The sequence below is a fragment of the Pagrus major genome, chromosome 18 (genome assembly GCF_040436345.1).
Source record: "Pagrus major chromosome 18, Pma_NU_1.0".
NCBI classification, from domain to species: Eukaryota; Metazoa; Chordata; class Actinopteri; order Spariformes; family Sparidae; genus Pagrus; species Pagrus major.
Genome location: NC_133232.1, coordinates 17,178,018 through 17,197,346, shown reverse-complemented (window position 1 = coordinate 17,197,346; position 19,329 = coordinate 17,178,018). Strand labels below are relative to the sequence as shown.

General features: G+C 40.9%; 1 protein-coding gene across 1 annotated transcript in view; it reads right to left on the bottom strand.

Moving 5' to 3' along the window:
- Positions 1 to 18,292, bottom strand: part of aff2 (AF4/FMR2 family, member 2) — a 168,436-nt gene extending 150,144 nt beyond the window's left edge. The window contains exon 1 of the mRNA XM_073487330.1: positions 18,240 to 18,292. Coding sequence (XP_073343431.1) covers positions 18,240 to 18,292 — 53 coding nt within the window. The remainder of the gene's footprint in view (positions 1 to 18,239) is intronic.
- Between the last annotated feature and the right edge of the window lie 1,037 nt (positions 18,293 to 19,329).

Sequence of the window (19,329 nt, the reverse complement as noted above, 5' to 3'; positions counted from 1 at the left end):
AAACAAATGAGATTTTCCTTTCTTTTCAAGGGTAGATATAGGACTTTAAGAGCTATACCACTGGGGAGGAGATGTCATAGGTCAACATTTAAAGCAAATGCTAATAGCTATCACACAGACGCCCCATGAACCCAGCATGGGAGCCTGCCAAGGACTCTGAGACTCAGACCACAGCTTGAGAACCACTAGGCTGGTACACACACACACACACACACACACACACACAAAAAAACACAGACATACTGAGAGACACCGCCAAAGCAAGAGAAGCCATGAGAGATCGAGATACACAAGCTCCCACATTCACACAGAAAATGGATCTCTGTGTCCTGCTGGCTTTCAGACAGACAAATTGTCTGTCTGTAGATAATAGAGCCTCAGAAGTGAAGGTGAGGAGCCGTCCTGAAATTCATCTATTCAAAAAAATGAGAAAGACAGAAAGGGAAAATGCGGAAAGGAGAAAAAAGTCAGAATGAAATAGGAGGGAGTGAATAAGACATCTCGACAGAGTAATAGAGATAGGAGCGCCTCAGACAGAGAGGGGGCATGTTAATTAGGGAGTAGGTTGATAACAAATGTATTAGCAGGCCTGTGAAGGAAGGCAGGGGAGAGGAAGAGGGGTGAGAGAGATAGGAAAAGGTTAACAGAAAGAGGAAAGAGAGGGGAGACACTGAAGTAAAAGGCAGAGAGAGACACGGGATAATTATGAATTAGTTGATAAAGAGGTACTAAATGTCCTGAAGGAGAGCAGGAGTGACAGAGACAGAGGACACAGAGGAGCAGTGGAGGAGAAAATAAGGACCGGGATCCTTTTGACAATCAACTTTGAGTATCAATAAAAAGGTATTAGCTCTCTTATTTATTAACCTTAGTGAACGACACTTAAGAAGCTTAGTGTTGTCATTAGATCGGAATTGATTTTCTCCTGCAGGGATATAAGCAATGTAATGCCGTGTGAAATGTTGAGTTAAAGGAGACATATTTCATTATGCAATTACTTCATTATATATTATATTTTTCAGGTTCCTTTATTTTGGGTTCCTACTATAATAGGTTTAAATGTTTTAATGCTGAAAGAACACATGAGTCTGCACTATATTCCCCGCTCTGTTGTAGCTCCTGTCTCTTTAAGGCCCCCCTCCTGAATACCCAGTCTGTTCTGATTGGTCAGCTCACATACGCCTGAGCCAGCACCGCTACAAACAACAGAGCACCTGTGCTAAATCAGTTATTCTGTGCCAAACTACCTGCTAGGCATAAATTAAATTGCAAGTGCAAGTGTGTGACTCTGTGACGTAGTGTGATGTCACAAAGTCACGCAATTAAAGGCGGGACTACCGACGAGGCGTTTCAGGAGCAGTTTTTTCCTCCAGGAGCTTCTGTTGGTGCAGACTTAATATCTAAACCACTCCTTTAACATTTTTGCAGAAAAAAAAGAACAGCAGCACATATGGTTACTACTGTTCTAAGCTAAGCAAGCTAGCTAGCTAGAATCGAAAAACATTATTAAGCTAGCTATTGTCTGTAGAGAGAAAACAGCTATCATCAGTCCAACACGTCTAAAACGCGTTGTAATATTGCTGTGTTGTAAATAAGTTTTACCAAAAAAAGAAAAGAAAAACTGCTTCAACTGAAGCCAACCTGCCTGTTCCAAACAGGCACATTTTAAACGGGTACTGCAGTGGTAATAACAAAAAAGTAAATTTTTGGTGCTTTTACAGTGGGACGTTAATCAAATATTATGCTTTATTCATGTAAGACATTTCCTTGAAGAAGTTAAATCTAAATATTAATATTTCTGTTCATTCCCTAGTCCCAAACCATTTAACTACTAATCCCTTTGGCTCTTCCTTTCTCTGGATAGCCCAGGGGACACACAGACGTACATACACACTAATCTGGTCTTTGGGGAACTGGGTCCTTTCCTTCAGGGGGAATAAGAACCACTGAAATGTCTTCATCTCACCGGCTGGTGGTCGACTTTGTTGTATGTAGTGAGAAAATGAAACAAAAGGAATTATCATTACGGAGCGCGAGATAAAACACGCATTAACACGTCGTCATCTTGCACTACAATGTAACAGACTGTAAATGTTATATCATCTCACAAATTTCAGGGTTTGACGCAGGTTTTGTCTCCATCTGTGGCTGCTTCCATGGATTCCCTGTCAATCAAACAGCTTCTGCTCTGCACTTTCCAGAGTTCACTTGTCAGTCAAAAAGTGCATGTGATCTCTGTTTCTTTGGTTTTTCTGCCGTTGGAGTTTCTGTAGGTGGCGCCCGCTTCCTTTTTTTCTGTCCAGCCACGCTGCTCATGCTTAATACCCACCGCTCCTCAAGACAAGCTAATGGGAAACATCAAACACATCACTTCCTCCGCTCCACAGGGGTTTTCTCTGAAAAGATTTACCTGCATGACATCAAGTGTTTATGGCAGTAAGTTATAAAGCTTTGATGAACTGGCAGCCAGTTAAAAAGATTCTGTCTCATAGAAAGAGAAAGGTAAAAGAGACGGCGGTTTAAGCAATGATGCTGTCGGATAATTACCTGAAATTCCTTTTTGAAACGAGTCATTTTAACGGTCCCACAGGAGCCGGTTGAATCAGCTGACTCTGCAGTGTACAGTCCAACATGCGCTCAAAATTAAAACATCAAAATGTTGCTGTAAAACACCCCTTTATGGCAAGTAGGACGAAGCAGTCCCGTGTCAAAAAATGCAGGTGTTGTTCTTTGATAAGAGCATCATTAGGCAAAGAGTTAGCAAATGTCTTCAGGGTTCTCGTGTTAACACTGTAGACCAATTACAGTCAAACACACACTCTCGCCCTCCCTCCCTCTTTCTTTACTCTCTGTGTTTCTCCGGGTCTCGCTGCCTCTTTCTACCCGCTGTAAATAATGTAATTTGTCACAGACAGGCCTCCATGTAGGAGATGACCTTTGGAAACCTCACAGTAAATTGGCCTCGGCTAGAAAAGCTACGTCATTAGCCCTCTCCGTCTCCGCCTCGCTCTCACTTCCTCAGTGCCTCCCTGCTTTCAAAGTCACTTTTATTATTTCCCTTTAATTTTGAATTCAGCATTTAATCTGCTGTTCTGTGAGGCCAACTCACTCTAGTCAGTCCAGTCAGACACACACACAAGCCAAATCGTAAAGCGCTGCCGGGATTCAAATTTTTGAATATTTGACAACCCCATGCCTAAACTGTAGGAGTATCAGTCGCGTTTTTCACTTTCAAATCACTGCAGCTGTGTGCAGCGGCTCTGTGCAGTCTTGCGTCTTAGATGCGTCTTACTGGTGTGACCACAACCTGAAGCATTTATAAAGCTTCAAGTCTATTTTTCAACGATACGCATGTAATTGCGAGGTTGTTGGGCGATATACAGAACTGAATAAATATATTTATAAGAGATGAGCGAGTACAGCGTTATCTGTATCTGTACTGTATCTGTACCAGGCATGGGACAATATTAAAATGTCATGTCATGATTATCTTGTCCAACATCATCACAGCTCACAATACCATCTCGATAGTTTTATTTTATTTATGTAATTTATTTGACCTTTATTTAAGCAGGTATGTCGTTAAGAACAAGTTCTTATTTAAAATGGTGGCCTGGAAAAAGACAAAGCCTCTTAATAATTATCAAAATATTCTTACAACTTTAAAATAAAACTAAATTTGCACTGAAACATACTGGAATCACTTTAACCTTACATACTGTTTGGAAACAAATATTTGTATGGCCTCACAGATTTTTAAGTGAAAGACAATCAAAGAATCCTGAATAAGTAATCATAAATCATAAGGTCTTCCTGCACAGATGAAGGCTAAATGAATGGTGGTAACCCCATCTATCTGTCGTCTTTTAGTTTGGAGCCACAGTTTTTACTCACCTTCACTTTAACAATGTGCAAGCCATGGTGACAGGGATTTCAAAATAAACAAGAAAAAACAGTATAGGACTGTATGACAGCAAGGTAGAGGGCTTTTTCAAGTTATTCATGTGAGGAAATTCACGATTATCCCAATGATGAAAATTCACCACGATAGAACTGGGTTGATCAGAAGTTCAGGTCTAAGTCCTATCATAAGGTTTAACATAATGTTTTTATTAAAGGTGCAATACGTAAGAGTTGGCCACCTTGAATCAATACTTAACAGAGTAACTGCTAACTGCTGCTGACTGTGTTGTTTTTAAACATCCATGACTGTAGCTTCTGTTAGCTTGTTAGCTCAGTTAGCTGTGCAGCTAGCCGGACTACCAGAGCAGTGTCGGTGCTTACACAACTAGCACAGTTTATCTACATTTGCAACTGCTGATGGAGCAGTGTGAGATTGTGTCCCACAGACGTCACCTTAACTTTAATTCAGCAGCTGCAACGCAAGACACAGGAGCTTTACAGTTTAGTTTATTATTGGACAAACTGTAACCTCCACTGTAGATTCACCGCCAGGAGACAACCTTTTAAAATTCCCACGAATAAATGTGGAGGACATGACCTCAGTGTCCTCAGTGGTACCTGACCTGTGCATGCCGTGTGCACACTGGTCTGATGGAAACCTTGAGGAAGCTTTTCCCTCTGCAATCTGCATTTATCTATTTGTAAATATTTACTGCAGGTCCAGGACAGGCATGGGGGGACATGTGCAGCACTCCTGTGCTAGAAACATCACAACCTCTTGGTGTTTTCACCGTAATGATGTTGGACTAAATGAACCTGCTCAAACGTTTGAGTTCAGAAGGCTAAAACATCCCTCTGACAGACAGCCTGACAGCTTTCCAATATGTCTGTGAACATTTATACAGATATACAGCCACAAAGTAGGTATCAGCAGTATCAACTGCCAACTGCTGCAGAGAGGAGAGAACTAGTGTGTGTGCATGTGTGTGTGTTTGTGTGTGTGTTTCAAAGAAAGAAAGACAGAAAGAGACTGTGTGTGTGTGTGTGTGTGTGTGTGTGTGTGTGTGTGTGTGTGTGTGTGCGTGCACGTGTGTGTTTTTATGTGCATGTGTTATCATTCCTCAGCACCATGCTCCTCTTGGCAGATGGCTCTGCCATCCTCGGGACCTGGGGTGTGTGTGTGTGTGTGTGTGTGTGTGCGCGTGTGTGTGTGTGTGTGCATTGTCTTGGTATCTTGGGGGCACGAGGGCAGAAGCTACCTGGTGTTGACTGCCAAGTCTCTCGCTCTCTTGTGCTCTCTCTTTCTCGAAACCCTCCAACACACACACACACACACACACACACACACACGCACACACGCACACGTACACACACACACACACAGACACACACACACGCACACACGCACACACAGTCTTGCTGATATGCCTTGCCCAGTCACGACTTCTATTATGTATGAGACTGAATGTTGTTTTTTAATAAGTTACAGCAGTTAAGAGAGTTTTTCAAAGATAGTGTAGTAAAGACGATGATCTTAATATCAGTGATAGAAAGAGTAGCAGTGGTTGTAAAAGTGGTTGGTCAATAAATCAGTTATCATCACGCACAATCACATCATAATGAATTAACATCATCATGACACATGTCTGCTGTCTGAATTAGTGTTACAGAGTAAACACTGTACTTCATTAACTAATTAAACTAATCACTAATTAATGTCTCACAACAAATTAAAGAAACAGCACTTCAAGCAAATACTTGATTAACTAATTAAAGTAATTCTTAATTAGTTTTAACAACAAATTAGGAATGTAATTTCGAGCAAGCTCCTCATTACTTAATCTGACCCATTCCTAATTCAATTCTCACAGTAAATGAGGACCATCATCTGAGACAAATAGTTTACTAATTAAATACATGCATTACCACATAAATAAAATATCATTGAAAAAATCCCCCAAATAAATATCCAGCTACTGTATGCTGATACATGTTTGATTAATATTACAATCTTTGCCAATTTCCACATCATATTTGTGCTTCTTGTGGGTTTGAATGTGGTTCAAAAACTCTCCAACAGCTAAGCCTCCCCTTATCTCTCCACTGTGTATTCTCTGATAAAGAAAACCACCCCAAAAGTAATCTTTAAAAAAAAAAGACATAAAAAGGACTCTGGAGCAATAACTACACAGATGAATACAAGTATTAAAAGGTGGGAAACTCTGCCAATATTAGAACAGCAGCTACAACAGAAGCCTGGTGATCTGATCCCTTGGGGAAGATCCGGCACAGTACAGCTATTCTGCTTTATGGTCTAATTAGTACTTACAAGGCTTTTAGTCACATCTATTGACAAGGCAATTGCATTTTTGCACACCATTAACAGAAAATAATATCTCAACACAGAGCAGCCCTCTCCACTCCTGTTTATTTGGTAAACTGGCAGCTAACAAGTGAAATGTTTTAAACAGCTTTTGATCCAGGGAACACTCTGTCTTCTCTTCTATCAGTCGTTTTTAATAAAGATATTGCAGCTCAGAGAGACATACCTCAGTCTAAGTACTCGAGCTGCACTCATGAGTGACTTTTTATTGCACCTCGTTGAGCCACTGAGTGCCTGTTGGGTCTTTTAGTCTGATGTTTGTCATCTTTATTTGCTGTGGGTGTATTCATGTTGATTTTTCTTAATTGTAGCTTCATTAAATGTTTAAAATGTACCTTAATTTAAGTTCATTTAATTTTTTTTAATACACTACAAATAAATCAAAATCAAAATCTACCCTTTTTTATTGACTATAAATAATAAAGTGTGTGTTACAGTCTAACTGTAACTGTAACTTTATTGATTGTAACTGATCCAATTTATGCAATCATTTAAAATAAATTCCTATCCATAATAATGGTGATATAGCTTATAGCTATATTGGCATAATCTGATATCACTGTGTTTGTATTGCTCCAGGACCATCACTGAAACTGACAAATCAAGTTTTTATAATGTCAAACTTTGCAAGGGTTGAGGGCCAAAAAATTATGCACATAGGAGAAGTTATACTTTCATGTTTAACGTTATGAAAGAGTCTATTTTAACCCAAACCATGTTTACCTTAACCTAACCAAGTACTTTTGTTGCCTAAACCTAAACAGGTATTTTCTTACCTAAACATAACCAAGTATTTTTGTTGCCTTAACCTAACCTAAACAGCAACACAAAACTCTAAGAAACATTGTTGGTCGCCCTTGATGGAGCCTGGAGGATTTTGGAAACTGATGGATGTTCTGAGTTTGATGGAGTAAATCCTGTAGTCGATTCTGAAGGTGTGGATGTGGTTTTGAGCCATTTCCTTATGTCCATGTTGTTAAACTTTGCTAGCTAGCTTAACTAAAAGTGAAATGTGTGTCACTGACAACGGTGAATGATGATGTGTATTTTTAAAAACAGTCAGGCAGTAGCACTGTCAAAGGGTATTAGAACATACAACAGTCTGGTCAGTTCAGAAAGTTACATCACTTTTCTGTTATGCAGCCTTTAAAACCAGGAAAATACATCAGGATATAAAGATATCCAATATCTAAGATGATAAATAGTCTCATACCATGATAACGATATAACATCAATATATTGCCCAGCCCTACATGATATCCTCAGCCAAAGCTAGCATGAATTTCACTGATAATAAAGTCATTTCTGGAAATTGAAGAATTGGAAAAGTAAGCATGCATGGATTTTGGATTAAGAGCAGTGGACCCATCACTGCCCACTGTATTGTTCCACCATCCAACCTGACCAGCCAGACCACCCAAGGGAGGAGAGGAAGACATACAGGATGGGAGTCATGCTAATCCAGTTTAAGCTTGAGGCTGCTCCTGGCAAAAGTCTGGTCACAGGAAAATGAAATGTAAAAATGGGACTCAGGCTGGCCAAGCCATGTGAAAGCTTCCGCCTGCATCTTTACAGAGACCTGTTTTCATCATCATCCCATATCAAGCCGTTGCGTGTTGTATAATGACAAACAGATCACCTTGAACCTTGAAACTTCACAAGACTACAGATTCGGTCACGGTATTCACAATACTGGGATTTCTGAAGCGGTAAAAGGGGTTCTTAGTTCATTCAGAACTGGTTACCAGATTAAATGAGGGCACATTATGCTAGAGCGGGTAAATCACACCCACAGCTAGATCAGATCAGTCAATGCCCTTGGCCAGTGATAATTAGATTTCATCATTTCTGCAACAAGGGCCATGTAAAGTCTGACAAGGTGAAGTTGATGCTCTGGGAGCCTAGCATATAACAGAACATATGCGTTACTGTATCCTGCTGAGGTGCAAATTATGGCTGATGGAGCCTCCAAGACCTTCGACACCCCTTAAGAAGACGCAGAATTCAAATCTTCCCTGCATGAGACAGATGGCTGACTGCATGTTTCTGGACATTTCGGACATGGGTTTGAATCGTTTATTCCTTAATATGGTTCGCTTATATTCATACGCTAGTTTAGGAATGACTGTGATGTGACGACTGAGGTTGGGTGGATCAGCCTCACATTCAGTTTTAGATAAAGTCTTCTGGGCTTGGATAGTTTTTATTATTTGAATTATCAAAGGCAAACTCAGATTTTTTGAAGTTGAAATGCTCAGTTTCTTATTGGTGGTTTGGTTTCGTTTCAGGTTGCCCTTTTTATTGCTTTATTCTATCAAAGATACATTGGTATGGTATTTAATATCACTTATATTATGCAAGGTTACCATACATCTGCTGAAGAAATGTTAAGGAAAAAGCTCTTTCTTTATTACGTCTATGAACGTGGTGGTACAGCAGGGAAAAATGTGACAAAACCTTCGAATAAACCATGAATTATAAGTGCTTAGTGAGTAAAATGAAGATATAACTGCTATGTTTAGTTCCCTTCATACTCATTTATTTCTGCCTGCAATTAATGAAGCTATAGAAAACATACAGAGCAGTAAACTCTTATTATATGTATAATCACTCATTTCTTCTTGTCGTTAATGGCCCACTGTTTCCTTTTTTTCAAAATCACATCCTCACACAGGCCATCTGCACGCTAACATGTGAACTGAAGTTTGGTAGAGGGGGAGGGGATGCACTCTCCTTATATCTTGGTTGGGCAAACTTTTACTGATGAAGATAAATGTTCTGCTGAGGATTTTATATCCCATCCAGATGGTTGATATTTCATTTTCTTATAGGAAAGTGAACAGATGGCTTAGCTCTTTATGTGGAGCAAGTGCAAACTCTCTCATCCACACATAGGCTCTGGATTTACTCAATGATAAAGTTTTAACAGTTGACCTCTGTCTTAAACGAGTTCTACAACTGATTTTTACCCTAATTATCAAAAATGATTTTAAAGCATGAAGATAAAAAGCGTTTTGAATGTGTGTGATGTGATAATATAAGTGTCTGCTGAACAATTCCCTCAAAGGCTCCGACTCCTTAATTATGATTTCTAAAGATTCCAGAAATTGAGGCATTTTATTATCTCCTCCTCTGCTTTGATGAAGCTGTTTTACTTCTTGTGTTTCTACGGATATCTTTTGCGACGAAGGCTGCCGAGTGATTTTGACATGTGAAAGACATCTGTAAGAACAATTGACATCACCGCTTACCCTTTTATAATCCTAATGTGTCACAGATGTGATACTTGAACCGACTGTTTACAGCCTCGTGTCATGTTGTGGTGATACTGGATCTAAATCCTAAAAGAAACTGAAAAAATATTTTAAGTTTGTTTGGAGATCCAGTCTCATTATTACTTAGACTTGATTGTTAAAATGTATAAACAGCTGGAAAGACACATCTGTATAATATTACATCCTTTGTAGCGAGGAAAAACATTCAGTCCAAGTCTGCAGTGGATCACCGACAATCCCTCACAATTGCTGTTTGGCACAGAATTGAATAAATACTTCTGGGATACATTAAATTCACATGAAACCGGACAGTTTTCTTTTGTTTTTTTTTAAATCTGGAAACACTCTCTCAAAGCAGCTCCAATCAATTTCTTTTTACTGACCAGGAATTAAACAACTGTGTGATGAACCCACAGAGACTCACCAGCATCTGCAGCATCTTTCAGCTCACTGTTTTTGTTTTACTTTCTGAAATGTCGTTTTGGTTGATTCTCACAGTACTCGTGAGCTGCGTTTTTATCTGTAGCTGTCAGCTGTTAGATAGCAAGAAAGCTTTAAAGGCTCTGAGCAATGTTGACATATATTGTCACTATATTCTGGAATTATATACTTTTGTTTTCAACAACGCATTGTTTAAATCAGAAAAGCAGTTTACAGATTAATCACTAATGAAATAATTGTTTTTTTGCAGCCCTATTCTTAAATATACAATATATAACTTCTGCGGCTAGGGTGCTATCAGAACAAAACAAAACCGCTGGGCGGTGCGACCGCTGCAGCCACTCAGAGCCTGCTAGAGAGTCGGATGCAGAGCCAGACCTTCTGGAGGAGTAAACACCCAGAGTCACCTCTGATTCTGCTCTGATCCAGAGCTGTTTACCAACAGGAGGAGCAATACAAAAACCGGATGAAATGAATGCAAACAAATTTAAGGCAGCCGGTACGGGTTGGCATCCGCCGAGATTAGATAAGCCCAGAGGCGGCCGCTACAGAGCCGATTACTGTGGGCGAATGTCCGCTCGCTTTTTTTTTTTTTTTTTTGGCTGGCGCTCATGCCGCCCCTCCAGAAAGGCCGCCCTGGGCGTCTGCCCATATTGCCCATATGAGGAACCACCACTGAATGTACTTTACTTCATGGACGTAACGTTACAGAGAGGAAACGGGAAAAAGAAGAGAGAGAACAAGGATATCTGGTGAGTGCTGAGTTCACTGAGAGTTGACCTGAATTTAAACACACAGACACACACACCTTAATCTGGCTTTTAGGGACAGATAACCACTGCGTGAGTAACACAAACTATTACAATACACAATTATCTATCTATCTATCTATCTATCCTGTAGTCAAACTTGAATACCCAATTAAACAACCACCACTGCTGATGAAACTCTATCTGATGTGACTCAGGCAAAAATGTTCACGAACAAGGTTAATGTTTTAAAGTTTTGTTCAGTCTTGTTCGCTGGCTTCCCTATCCTGGAAGTAGCGATGGCAACAAAAGCAAACACACCTTGAGCAAACTTGTGAATTTCTCTGGTTTGAACATTGCTGGAAACATTTAGGACGATGTCAGTACACGAGTAACCAAATACATAACAAATGTCTTGTCGCTTTTACACATTTGAATTCAGAATTCCTACATATTACATCTTGAATTACTCATGGGTTGACACCCAGGATCACTTTTTTCTGTTTTGTTTATTCAGCCTTTTTCATTCTGCCCGTGCCTTCATAAAATGTTAGTGTTTTTCCAAGTTTTTTCCAACCCGTTGAGTTTATCACCTCTTTTTATCTAGCAACATTTTAGTTGTGAACATATTCATTTAATGGTAGTTTTTGATATGTTTCTCTTTATAATTAGTTAAGGTAGAATTAGGACTAAAAGCACAACAATACAGCTAAAAGTAAAATAAAAAAATGTATGCATATTTTGTTTTGAGGCTGCATGACCACGGACAGCTCCTGCTTCCTCCCAAATGGCCTCCAGTTGATCGGACTGGTTTTCCCAGCTTCTTCACCGTGGTTCACACCTGCTGACAGAGCTTCCATTGCACAGCCCTGAGGGATAATTGTCCCAGCAGTGAGGGATGAAAAGGATTTCTTCCAGATAGAAAGCTTCCTTCAGTGCTATCTGCTGTTGGTTTTGGAGCATTTGTTTGTTCCAGCTTGGGATGAGACACAGCTTCCTTTCACAGCCTGTGAGCTGTTGATGATGTTGGTGTGAAGTGTCATCGAGCGGAGCTGGTTTGGCGAGGATGGACGTTTCTGTGTGATGAATGATTTTGTGCGAACAGAGCTCACATGTGTGACGGCGCTGATTGAGAGCTTGCGAGGATTGACGGGCAGATTGAATATTGGACCGTGAGACTGAACACTGAATGCACTGACTATAAATTGACTCTGTCACCACTTTTTCCTGCAGATCTTTTGACTGCGACGGCAACACTTTTAATCCAATTTGTACATTTTAAAGCAGCATACAAAAGAAACCAAACAAATTAAAAATAAACTAATAATAATAATAGTCTTCCCGCAGATGTGAACTTTTAAGCTCCGAAACGCGCAGCTGGAATCTTACAATTCCACGCTGACGATATGTGTAATCAATTCCCTAATTAACTACCTAAATGGTTCAACCAATCACCATCAGTGTCAATTAACATTCAAAGCGATCTCCCCCAGATTCCACTGCCATGATTAGCCGGCTACATGATGGGCAATTACAGCGAGGAGTGCGCAACATTCAATGCAAGCCCTATTACAATTATACAAAGCCTTCAGATCTCCGAGCAAGAGAATGAAACAAGGAGCGAGATGGGAGGAGGAGGAGGAGGAGGAGGAGGGAGAAAGAGCAACAAAGAGGAGAGGAGATGAAAGGGTATTTCTTCAGGAGGAGGAGGAGGAGGAGACCTACAGTGTTGGATTCGTTCAGATTTAACAAAGGCGTGGGGAGCTTCAAGATTGTTTTCGCTCTCCCTTAAAGGGAAAATCCACTGTCAAACCGGAGCCGCACATCAATGGCGAGTGACAGACTTTTAACTCCAATCTGACTGATTTTCATGGCTTCTATTGAAGGTGTGTGTCAGCTTTTGTGCCTGTAAAATCTAAGAAAAATAAGTCCAATTGAAAATAACTCTCTCTCTCTAATTCTGGTGTTCTTCCTACAGCAGAAGTGCTCTCCTCTTTATAATCTTGGACAGTTGAGTCCATTTTGAGGTGTCAGCTACATCAAAGAGCTGTTGCTAAAAGACGCTGGATGAGAGCAGACGGTTTGGAGCAGCAACATCTTGTGCTGAACTGGCTCCATTCCCGACCAAATACATTTCATCGTGTTTCCTTTGGCCTTGACCGTGGAGGAACGGCTGAATTTATTGTATTATTCCTATTTGGCTGGTTTTAGGATTCAGTATGCTTGAAATGAATCTGTTTATTCAAGTCGACCATATTTAAAGGAGAAAGTGTTTGTACCCTCTCCGGAGGGCCGCGCTCAAAGACTCTTCCACAATCTTTCTTTCACAAGTCTTTGTGGTCTCAACACAATGGATCATACAAGTAAAGATAAGTCTCAGACAGACTCCACTCCAAAGCTTTTGTGGTGTAGCACTTGTTTGCACATACTGCATGAAATGTGACGGAGGTGGTTGAGTGGAGAACGTAAAAAGAGAGCTTGACAAAGAAGCTCAAACTTGTCTTTCACACTTCTGCATACCTGGCTGATTTTCTGTGTGAAGTGGGTGTGATTGTCGGTTGCTGAAAGTTTTAAAAAACTGCGTCAGAAAGGTGTCGGGGGTGCAGGTGGCAGACAATCTGACGATCCAAAAATCTCTAGACATGAAGCAAACGGAAAGCCCTTAGTTTCATGAACCATATCATCCATGATAAAACAATAAAAGTCATTTTATTGGGCAGAAAATTGGCAACTTCTTACTTCTAATGTAAGCATTTCATGATCTGGTGCCTCTTTGGACTACAGTGTTTGTCATCTCCTTCCAGAAATGTTACAAGTGTTCAGCCCGTCCTCATCAGAGAAACAACCTTATATCTCAAATGAAAGCAGCTCATTCTGACCCATATTTACGTTTGTTGTTAGGCAGCGACCTCTAGAGGCTGTAGTAATGATTACAGCTGCAAAGGAGGAAGTGAGGAGGAGAACTATAAAGAAAAAAAAGTTGGTATAGGGAGTTAAATAACGTAATGTAAATTATTTAGGTAACATAGGTAACAATAGTTACAGACTGTAGTGATTTTAACCAAAACCACAATGTTTTCATGAAACCTTACCATACAGTTTTCTTGACTTAACCTAACCAAGTATTTACACTTACACTGACAATTCATCTGTTCAGTAGTTTAGTTATGAGGATGTGTTGGATTTATCTTGTGACTCCTGAAGTCCTGAACCTAGCCTGAGATCCAATGATCCAGGACAGCCAGAGATATAAAAGAGATGGTTTCCACGCTATGAACAGTGTGGAAAAACATCATTCAGCATCCTACATAAGCACAGGTTGTTTTAGGCTTTTGAGCAAACATCCAATGCTACCATTTTTCTGAAGAGGACGGTCTCAAGTGGTGCAGCTGGTTGAACTTGGCAGTGCTCTATTTCTCTGGTGTCCCTACGAGCTCAGGACAGCTAAAGGAGATAGACCTTGTTTTACTATGCCAGACCCTTGTAATCATAGGTCAAGGAGGGTCTTCGTGTCTTCAGGTTTCACCTTTCAGCTGATCAAGCCAACAGCAGCTCTGCTTATTGTTTTCTCTTTTTAAATCAGCTGTTTCTTTTCTGTGTTTTCTTTTATGTAATAAAGCTTCTTTTTTTTTTTTTTATGTTTTGGACCAACTGACAGCAGCGGTGTGATGGAGTGCTGGCAGGGGGAGGGTTACATGTGTAGACACCCTGAGCTTGCTGTTGAGCCCCGTGCAGCTCAGCTCCAGCAGCGGGGGGTTAAGTACCTTGCTCCAGGGCCCTTCCATGGTGGCTGCTGAGGGACAGCAGTGTGTGTCAGATTCTCCCCGCTGGAATATACGCATTCAAAACAGCAACACGGTTGCCAAGTTATTGTGCTCCCAATATAATACATAGCTGAAGTAGAAAGGCTGCTCCTACAATCCTCGTCATTATTTAGTCAGCTTACAGCCCCAAAACATATTCAATACAGTATTTATACAGCATGTAAACCCTGTAAGGAAACAGGTCTGATAATGTTTTTCATAACATGACACGTGGATTTTTTTATTCAGTGAATACAGAGCAGTTTCCTGAGGACTTTTCATCACTTTATATCACATTCATGCTCCGTGTTTGAATGGTTTTAGTCATGCCTTGCCCTTTTCTCATTTCTATTCCTCCAGAGGGAATTTATACCTGAGCATACATGGACTCCCCATCACCTCTCACACACACAGTAAAGTGGCTGTGGCTGAGCAGGTAGAATGAGTCGTCCACTGATTTCAGCGTTGGCAGTAAATGGCTGAATGAGAGGCTGAATTGTAAAGGGATTTGATTGAAGCAGTATATAACAGTGGGAGCTAGACAGTAACAACCAAGGGTGCTGCTGACCAGCTGCTCTGCTTTTTCACCTTCAATACGTCTAATTTCTGTACAAATGTTGTAATAAAGTCCAGATCATGTGAAGAAACAAAATTATATCTGACTTCTGTCAGCTGACAGCCTCTCGGTCGTCTTTTGGCCTCCTGGTGTTAAAAGCCTTAAACAGCATCTCTCTCCACACGAGTCTTTGTTCCTCTGCTGCATGTGAAGCGACTTCACTCTCACACATTGTAATGTAGGAAAATGTAAGATTGTGCCGTATGGATCATAGCTGCAACTAACAATTATTTTAGTTACAGAACAAAGCCCGACTCATACTGATTTTTTTTATGCTGATACTGAAAAAATGTTTGATACCGATATAAAGGACAAGTGTAATTGTTTTCTACGTAAACAAACAATCTTGATATGGACCCCAGAGATATTTCAGGTTATCTTTTCACCCGTGGCCAATTGTTTGTTGGTTTGTATGCAGGATTACACAAAAACTACTGAACGGACATCCACGAAACTTGGATGGAGGATGGGTCTCGGCCCAGAATAGACCCAGTTAACTTTTAGTGCGGATCCAGGGATTTTTTTTCTCACTTTCTTCCACATTTTCGTTAATTTCTCCGGGAATAATGCATGGATTTTGATCCTCGATCTGGTGAGTTTAAATTATGGTTAAGTAGTTATGGGAGGTTTAAAATTTAGAACGATACAGGGATATTGAGTTTGATATTGGATTAGGCTTGACTGAATTAAACGTAGGGATGCAAGGCATATATCAGACCAATAAATTATCGGCTAAAATTTGATAATACTTTATTTGTGGGGAAATTCTAGCCAATAATATGAAGCATATACAAACTCTGATACAGCAGGTGGCTGTTTGCAAGGTGAAAGTTGGTTTGCGATCTGCCAGTAAACACAGAGAAGGAAAAGAGGCAGAATATGGAATATCAAGTCCACCATCTTTGCTCACTACAACTTAGCCTTTTCTTACCCTCAGGTGTGCATAAACTACAGCTTAGAAGCATCTTTTTACAACACAAAAATGTGAATCAGTATTATTTATCTTATCGTATCGGCCATGAGAAGCAGGTAATTATCGGTTATCGGTCAGCTGAAAAAAATCCGTATCGTGCATAACTCATCGTGCACGCGTTCTACTGGGCGCCACTCTAGTTTTTATCGTGACCATGATACATACTGGTGGGACGTTTGACACAGTAACAATCACCTTGTCAGAGCTCTCTGGTGGACAAAATATATAATGGTGAAATGATCTGAAACCTTGTTACTTATCGGCCAACATATGCATGATAGAGATATATCTGTAACAAGCTATTATCTGCTGATTTTTTTTTATTTTATGATGAATAATTTAGTCAATAAAATGTCAAAAAAGTGGATATGAGAGCCCAAGTGATACTCAATTTTGGAGGCTGATATCAGAAAAAGATTCTGATACTGATATTTGTCGGCCGATATAAAAAATTTTTTTGGAACCTCAAATAGGGGATACTTTAACAATAACATTTGTTGTCCAAGATGACATCACTGCACTAAAACAGTAAATGTCACTGGGAATCAATAGCAATATCAGCCAACCACTATATCGGCCGGGCTCTCGTGGAAACTGCCCGTCACAAGTTCTAAGAGACCGAGGTGACAACTTCAAATGTCCTGTTTTGTCTAACAGTCTAGAGCCCAAAGATATCAGTTTACTGTGATCTACAACTGTTAACTTAAAGGTGCACTATGTGAAAAAAAACTGTAATTTGAAGAGAAAGATCTGCATTGACTTATTTTTTTTATGCCTAAACAAACGAAATAAACAAACTCTATAATACAAGGCAATAATACAAACCAATAATTTCCATTTTTCCATAACTGATTAAACAAGCTGTTTTCAGAGGAAAATAATGTCCCCAGAACACTGTTTGAAGCTAGAAAGGTGGCAGGGTCCACCACATATAAACAAGTCAGTTTGTTTATTCAGTCATGAAAACAAAGATAGTTTGTGTTTTTAGTTTGTTTAGGCAAAAAAATCTGTAAAGTAAGATCTTTCTCTTCTGATTAAAATGTCTTCCCTAAAACTGCACAGTGCTCCTTTAAAGGCCAACACAGTTTCATTCTGTTTTACTTTGTTTACATGTGGCGGACCCTGCCACCTTTCAAGCTTCAAACAGTGTTCTGGGGACCTCATTTTCCTCTGAGAACAGCTTGTTTATTCAGATAATGAAAAAATAAATAAGTTTGTATTATCACCTCATTAATACTGTAAATATTAAAATTCCGATTTTGAATTTCCTCTCAAAAACTACACAGTGCCCCTTTAAAAATATGACAATCGGCAGATTACCTAAACACTGACTGATCAATTTTGCCAGTCAACAAATCGATGTACCCACCAATCATCTGACCAACTCCAGAAGACACCACTCACTGTACCAGCCTGCAGACAGCAGCATGTCAGCCTGAGCAGGGGCCACTACAGCACAGTGCCCATGACTCATTAAATGAAGTTACTCAGCATCATCGTACAACAGGAGGCACGTCAAGTTCAAGCGCCTCATGCTCAGCACACACACACACAACTTCTCTCCTCCACCGTGCGTCCCCGTGAACCAGCCCGACCGGCAGCATCTGTGCAGCTCACCTCAACTCTTGTTTACCGAGAGGATCAGATGAGCCTCTGAGGCGCTGTCAAACTTCTGTCTGCGCTGCCCCCCCCCCCGACGCTGTCTGCTCTGTCCCCCTACATCACCGTGTCACCGCTCCGTCACACGACCCGGTGCGCCCTCACCGTCGAATCAAACATTCCTTAATATCACAATGAGACAGTAAGAGCCGGCTGTGCGCTGCGTGCATGCGTGCGTGTGTGTCTTTGCGCGTGTGTATGTGCATGTGTGCGTGTGTGTGTGCGTGTGCAGGCTACGTCTCAAGCATCAGCGGTGACAAAGAAAGACGGTTTGCACGATCTCTCCCGGACTCACTTTGACTGCCTCTACATCTCAATGATAAAAATTTTTTTTTTTAAAAAAGCTGGGATGCCATGTCCGCTCATCCCCCCTTTAAAGCAAGTCCACATTAAAGACGCACATTAGAGGATGATAAAGCAGCGTGTGCAGGACTTACCATGGTTGTTCAAGCTCCCAGTCTCTGAAAAAGTCGAATTCAAAGAGATCCATAGCCGCTCCGGCTGCTGCTGCTGCCGCCGCCGCTGCTCCTGCTGCCGCTGCCGCCGCTGCTGGTGCTGCTGGTGCCGTTGGTGGTGGTGGTGGTGTTGGTGGTGGTTAAAATCCAAAGCTGGTGCTACGTGGTTCTACATGGGCTACTGAGTAGTGTGAGTGTGTGTCAGAGAGGAGGGAGAGTAGACACAAGCGGCTGCCGCTGCCAGGAAGCTGCTACGTGGTGGAGGCAGGCTGACAGGCAGGCAGAGGTGGAGGGAGGGAGAGGGAGAGAGGAGAGAGAGAGAGAGAGAGAGAGAGAGAGAGCACACTTACATATACATATACAAACACACACACACACACACTGTGGAGGACAAGTCACACTGAGATAGTCACTGCAAACATTTTCCTTCATAACAAGTGGAGCTATTTATACTGCAGGGGTCTGACAGGAATATACAGAAATGTGCTTCTGGATGTGAATCTGTGACTTTGCAACAGCTGGAGAAGGATTTCAGTGTCTGTCAGAGATGACTTGTTATCAGGATAATCAGGAAGCCACATGTTTCAGTCAGTGATCTGACCTTTCTGCTCCGAGGGCTCAGTCAGTCACCATCGTCTCTCATGTGCTATATGTTCTCATGAGTCACGGGCCGATGAGACTATATGCCGTCTCTCTCTGCGTCGATTCAGACAGCAGCCTGTGTGAGTGTGCTCACTCACTGAGCTGTGTGAGGAGTCCTTGTTCAGTTATAGGGTTTCTGTTGGTATATGGTGTGGGGCACCGTGCAGGGCCGTAGCCGAGGTTTTAGAGGGAAGAAGGCGCAAACCCCAAAAAACAAAATTTGGACTGGCCACCGCACAAAAAATCCTCCTTTTATTTATTAATTTATCTCTTCATTAATCTTTTCTTTAAATCTCATCTCCATACCTGTATTAATGTTGTCTCAAGGAGACGTTTGTCATTTGGTTGGTTTGTCTGCAGAATTACACAAAAACTACTGAACAGATTTCCATGAAACTTGGATGTAGGATGGATCTCGGCCCAGAATAGA